Below are 6188 nucleotides of genomic sequence, written 5' to 3'. Positions count from 1 at the left end.
AATTTGAGTCGATTTCGGGTTTTGAGTCTAATTTAGTGGTTTTCTTGTGGAATTGATTCCTTTAGTATATATTAATGATACTGTACTGCTTGTGGCTAGATTCAGGACGCTCAGAGGCCGATTCGAGATGCAAGGGCATTGCGGAGTAGAGATTTGCTCAGATTAAGGAAAGTAACGGTTGTAAATCTAGTCCCGAGGGTATGAAACCCCAGATTTTTGTGTCATGTGACTACTTGGAGGTGACGTACATGCTAGGTGGCAGGTGTGTGGGCGTGCACCATTGGGTGATTGTGACTTGGTCTGTCCCGTAGCAACTGTAAAGCTGAACAACCTGTTGTAGTTATATGCTCCTTATGTGTTTTAGAAAGATTTACTATAAATCATGCTAGATACTATGCATAGGCCTTATGCCAGTATTGTTTGGACCCTTAAAGGTAGTTTCTTGTTGTCCTCTCACTGCTTTAGTTGATATCCCGTACTCAGTCATGTTCATGCATTCTTACATCATAGCTCAGTCTCGATTATTCTATTTGTTGCATCATGTTAATGTTGTTTGGGCTGATTTCTTTAATTTTTGAGATCCCGAGAGACTGGAGAGGTTTATGACTGAATGAGGCCGAGGGCCTGTTTGTGAGGTATTGTACCTCAGCACATGAGTTGTCTGTGCAGATTTTGATATGATTTTATAGCACATGAGTTGTACGTGCAGATTATAGCGCTTGGGCTATAGGAGCCCCAAGTGAGTCTGAACACCCCCAGTGAGTGTAGGTACCTACTGAGTGCGTGTGCCGAGTGCTGAGCGATTGTGAGGCATGAGTGATGGTGAGGTATGAGTGATTGTGAGGTTGGAGTGATTGGGAGGACTGAGTGATGTTAGCCCGAGGGGCAGTATATGATTTCATCATCCATGCTCATAGTTGCTTTGAGTCCTTGTTGGAGAACTGTTGAAAGATATTTCTAATTGAATTACTTGAACTTGATTTAAACAAGCTGATTTGACTTAAACTCTTATTACAAATCATGTCGCACTTTACTAAATTTTTGTGATATGAACGGTACTTGCATTTAGCTCGTCACTACCTCTCAGCCTTTATTTATTTATGTTACTTACTGAGTTGGTGTATGTGCAGATCCAGGAATTTTTGGTCATGGTAGTGGCTGCTGATATTCCTGTAGCTGATCATTGGAGTTATCAAGGTAGCTGCCTGGCGATCGCAGCCCTATTTTCTCCTTCTTTATCTCCCCTTAGTTGTTTTTTGGATTTTTTTAGACTATGTTAGTCTTATTATTGTCGGACCAGTTTTTAGTAGTTGCTCATGACTCAGTGACACCCAGATGTTTGGGGCTTTTCATTCCGCATTTCTATTTGTGAGTTCAACCCTTGTTTCTTTTATGAAATTCTGTTATACAAGACGCCTTTTGGCATATCTGTGAATGAATTGTTGTAGTGTTGTGGGAGTCGGCTGGCCTACTACCATCGATAGGCGCCATCACGACCGGTTTGTGTTTAGGGTCATGACAGTAGATGCCTCCGGCGGAATCGAAATAATATTTTTATATCATGCATTATTTGCAAATGTTAAATCAAAAGGCATGATACTGTTAGCAATAATAACAAATGTTGTACCAACAACGATTTTATTTTGAGGCCACTCACTTTAGATTTGATATACCTCTTCAAACAACTCAAATAACCATCACAAATATATCAAAGCAGAGCAATTGTGATGACCCGATAGGTCATCATAAAATTTAACATTTAATTTTGTGCTCTGATACCTCGAATAACACCATTCAGTATTCCTCGACTTGCGTGCGCAGTCCGTATATTTTTGCGGAAAACGTTTATGTGAAAATTTGATAAAAATGTGAAATAGTGCTTTAGAACTCACTTAAGTTGACTTCGGTCAATATTTTGAGCAAACGAACCCGGATCAGTGTTTTGACGGTTCTGGTTGGTCTGTATCGTGATTTAGGACTTGGGCATATGCTCGGAATCAAATTCGGAAGTCCCTAGCTCGAATTATCGCCATTTGACGAAAACTAGAAACTTAAAGATTAAAGATTTCCAAAGTATGACAACAAATTGACATTTATTGATATCGGGCTCGGATGTCGATTCTGAAAGTTGGAATAGCTATGTTATGTCATTTGGGACTTACATGCAAAAATATAGGTCATTCTTGACTATTTTGACATGTTTCGGGGCGAGTTTTTGAATTGAAATTTTCATAAATTTATTAATTTCGAATCGAGGTGCTGAGGGCCTCGGGTAAGTTTTGGATGGTTAGCGGATCAAGTTTGAACTTAAGAAAAAATCTGGAAATTTTGGCCTTTTGGTGCAATCGCACTTGCGGAATTTTGCTTGCAGTTGCAGGCTCGCAGAAGCGAGCATGGTACCGTAGAAGCGGAGTCGCACCTGCGGCACATCCATCGCAAAAGCGAAAAATGGGAAGGGAATGCCTCATCGCAGAAGCGGACAGATACTTCGCAGAAGCGAGTCCGCCGAAGTGCCCTAAGCTGCAGAAGTGTCGAAGCCCTCGCATCTGCGAGACCGCAGATGTGGTCAAGTGAGCCGCAGATGTGGAAAGCCTTGGACAGAATAAAATCAGAGGGGTTGCGGGATTTTGGCATTTTTGGACATTTCCAACACGGGTTGAGGTGATATTTGAGCGAGGATTCATGGGAAAACTTGAGGTAAGTCACTTGTGATCCTTGTTAGTCAATAATATTGAATTATCATTGAGTATTCCGACTAGATTATGTGTTTTTGAGGTGAAATTCGAGGGTTTGGGCCTAGGGATTTGAAAATAAGATTTGGGAATTTGAAGGTCGAGTTGATGTCGGAATTTGGTAAATTTTGTATGGTTGGAGTCGGGTTGAATGGGCATTCACATTTTGTAACTTTTGTCGGGTTTCAAGACGTGGGCCCCACTGTTGATTTTTTAATTGAATTTCGAATTTTAGTTGGAAAATTTAGTATTTTCATATAGAATTGGTTTCTATAATTCGTGTTGAGTATATTGAATTGTTTGTGACAAGATTCGAGGCATTCAAACACCAATTCGTGAGGCAAAGGTTTATTGGAATCTTTAGTTGGTTGCAAAGCGAGGTTAGTATCGTGGTTAACCTTGACTTGAGGGAGTAGGACTTATTTGTCTATTTGCTACGTTATTTAATGTGCGGGTACAACGTATATGTGAGGTGACGAGTACTTATGCGTTGTAGTTGGGTCAAAGCATGCGGGTGGAATTTGTTCATTGTGAATAATTGTCTATTTAATTAAGATATTCCTGCTTAAGTTTATTACTGTTTATTTGATGATTTTTCATGAAATTATTGCTAATTTAATTATTGTTGAATATTTTAGAAGGTGAGGTCGGTATTCTGGTATTGAATTGATTGATAAGTATAGATCCCCGCATTTAAATGCTCTTCCAAATTTATATTATCATTTTCACGGTAAGGAAGAGTGTAAAAGCATAAAGGGTGATGCAGTTTCATTTATGCTATTTATAGTATTATTGTCATGGTGAGGAAGAGTGTAAAAGCATGAAGGGTGATGCCGTGCCATTTTCATATTATTATTTATTGATTTATAAAGTGAGGAAGAGAGTCAAAGCACAAAGGGTGATGCCGTTCCATTTAAATTATTAATTCATCATACTCTGTCAAGAAAGAGAGTTAAAGCATGAAGGGTGATGTCGTGCCATTTAAATTAGTGATTCATCATATTGTGGCAAGAAAAAGAGTTAAAACACGAAGGGTGATGTCGTGCCATTCATATTATTTATTTATCATTTCATAGGAAGAATGAGAGTAAAATCACGAAGGGTAGTGCCGTGCCATTTTTTTTTATATTTCCGCTACCTATTTTGTTGTTGGTGCATTATTTGGTTGTTACGTGCACTTCTCTTGCTGAAATATTTATACCATTTCCCTTCACATGTTCCCTCCCAAAGTTGTAAAATTGGTTAATTACTGTGTTCAATATTGCTTCGTATAAGTATATACCTGCATAGGATTTTTATGTATGTGTCTTGTCATAGCCTCATCACCACTTCTATGAGGTTAGGCTCGACACTTGCGGAGTACATGAGGTCAGTTGTACTCATACTACACTCTGCATTTCTTGTGCAGATTTTGGAGTTGGTCCCAGCGGCGTACCATAGACTTGCTCGGATTCAGCTACCCAGAGGAGACTTGAGGTATAACTGCACAATATTCGCAGTTCTGAAGTCCCCTTCTACATTATCTTAGCTGTGTAATATCTTTTAAACATCTTGAATTTTATTTAGACCTTTATTGTATTATTCTTGTAGCTCGTGCACTTGTGACACCAGATTCGGGGATGCATTTGGATGATTCGGCTATTATGGTCTTCCGCACTTTATTTCATTAATTGACTTCCATTTAATTTGATTTGTTTAAAAATGGTTAAGATTACTCTAACGCTGGCTTGCCTAGCAAGTGAAATGTTAGGCGCCATCACGATCCCGAAGGTGGGAATTTCGGGTCGTGACAAGTTGGTATCAGAGTACTAGGTTACTTAGGTCTTACGAGTCACGAGAAAGCTTAGTAGAGTCTGAAGGATTGGTATGGAGATGTCTGTACTTATCTTCCAGAGACTATGAAGTTTAGGAACAATATCACTTCTTTCTTCTAGAGGCCGAGGTCGCGCCAGAGGCTGAGGTAGAGGCAGAGGTAGAGCTCTGTCTAGAGCTCGAGCAACAACACCTGTTGTAGAACCTAAGGTGGATTTGGAAGCGGAGGTTCAAGCTCAGACTGTACCTATTGGACTAGTTCAGGTCCCGGAAGGATTCATAGCTACTCCAGTGCTTCAGGATGCTCTAGTCCGTTTGGTGAGCCTTATGGAGGGTGTGGCTCAATACATTTTCAGTGGCACCAACCATCTCATAGGTTGGGGGAGGAGCGCAGACTCCCACTACTCCCCGCTCCGGAGCAGATAGCTCCCCTGTATGAGGCTCTAGCAGTTCCGCCAATAGGGGTAGTTCAGCCAGTTTTTGCGGCACAGGCTGATGATAGGCCCACCATGTCTTCTGAGACCTTATTGAGATTGGACAAGTTTACTAAGCTCTTTCTAGTTCACTTCAGTGGTACACCTTCTGAGGACCCACAGGATTATCTTGATCGCTGCCATGAGGTGCTGCAGAACATGGGTATAGTCGAGACCAATGGAGTGGATTTCCCTATGTTTCGGATGATGGGTTCCGCCAAGAGGTGGTGGAGAGATTATATGCTGACCAGACCAGCTGGGTTGCCTGAACTTACTTGGGATCAGTTCTCTCAACTATTTCTAGAGAAGTACCTCCCTGTCACACTGAGAGAGGATTACCGCAAGCAGTTTGAGCATCTCCAACAAGGCAGTATGACTGTTACTCAATACGAGACCCATCTTTTTTATCTAGCCCACCATGCTACTATCTTGCTCCTAACTGAGAGTGAGAGGGTGAGGAGATTCATTGAGGAACTCACTTACCTTATCAGGCTTCAGATGGACAAGGAGACCGGAAGTGATATTTCCTATCAGGCGGCTGTAAATGTTACTAGACGGATAGAGATGCTTCTTGCCCAGGAAAGGGGACAGGTGTCTGATAAGATACATCGTTAGTTCGGTGGGTTCAGTGGTGCCTCGTCTGGAGGCAGGGGTAATTTTGGTATAGGCTATTTCAGTCAGCACTCCAGGCATCTCATGGTGCTTCAAAGAGTCGTGGTCCTATTGCGTCTCATCCTGACCAATTAGCTTATAGTGCACCACCAGCTCTTATTAGTGTACCTCCGATCCAGAGTCATCAGATTGGTTATCCAGGTCGACATGGCCAGTTCCAGTGTCAGCAGTCACAACAGCTGAGAGCTTCTTATACTTGTGGGGACCTTAGGCACGTTGCTAGATTTTGCCCCAGGCCTCAGGGCAACATGTAGCAACAAGGTTCTCGTGCTATGATTCCAGCACTAGTTGTTCCGCCATCCGCCCATCCAGCTAGGGGCAGGGGTCAGACAAATAGAGGTAGAGGTCAAGTGGTTAGAGGTGGAGTCCAACCAGTTAGAGACCATCCCAGAGATGTAGCTCCGAGTGGTGGGGCCCAACCCCGATTTTATGCTTTTCCAGCTAGACTGGAGGCTGAGTCGTCTGATGCCATTATCACAGGTATTGTTCCAGTTTTCCA

At 41.9% G+C, this 6188-nt stretch overlaps 1 protein-coding gene across 1 annotated transcript; it reads left to right on the top strand.

The window, feature by feature from the left end:
* The first annotated feature begins 5053 nt into the window (after nt 1-5053).
* On the top strand, nt 5054-5943 carry LOC138892202 (uncharacterized). Its single transcript, XM_070175907.1, has 2 exons — nt 5054-5608; nt 5695-5943. Exons 1-2 carry the CDS (start codon nt 5054-5056, stop codon nt 5941-5943), a joined length of 804 nt encoding a protein of 267 aa, XP_070032008.1.
* The last annotated feature ends 245 nt before the right edge of the window (nt 5944-6188 follow it).

This window comes from Nicotiana tomentosiformis, chromosome 5 (genome assembly GCF_000390325.3).
Source record: "Nicotiana tomentosiformis chromosome 5, ASM39032v3, whole genome shotgun sequence".
Classification (NCBI taxonomy): domain Eukaryota; kingdom Viridiplantae; phylum Streptophyta; class Magnoliopsida; order Solanales; family Solanaceae; genus Nicotiana; species Nicotiana tomentosiformis.
This window is presented reverse-complemented; position numbering and strand designations above follow the sequence as displayed.

Coding starts and splice junctions, on each gene's coding strand:
- LOC138892202 (XM_070175907.1), top strand. CDS start 5,054: ATGTCTTCTGAGACCTTATTGAGATTGGACAAGTTTACTAAGCTCTTT. Junction 5,609..5,694: donor TTGCCCAGGAAAGGGGACAG/GTGTCTGATAAG, acceptor AGGCTATTTCAG/TCAGCACTCCAGGCATCTCA.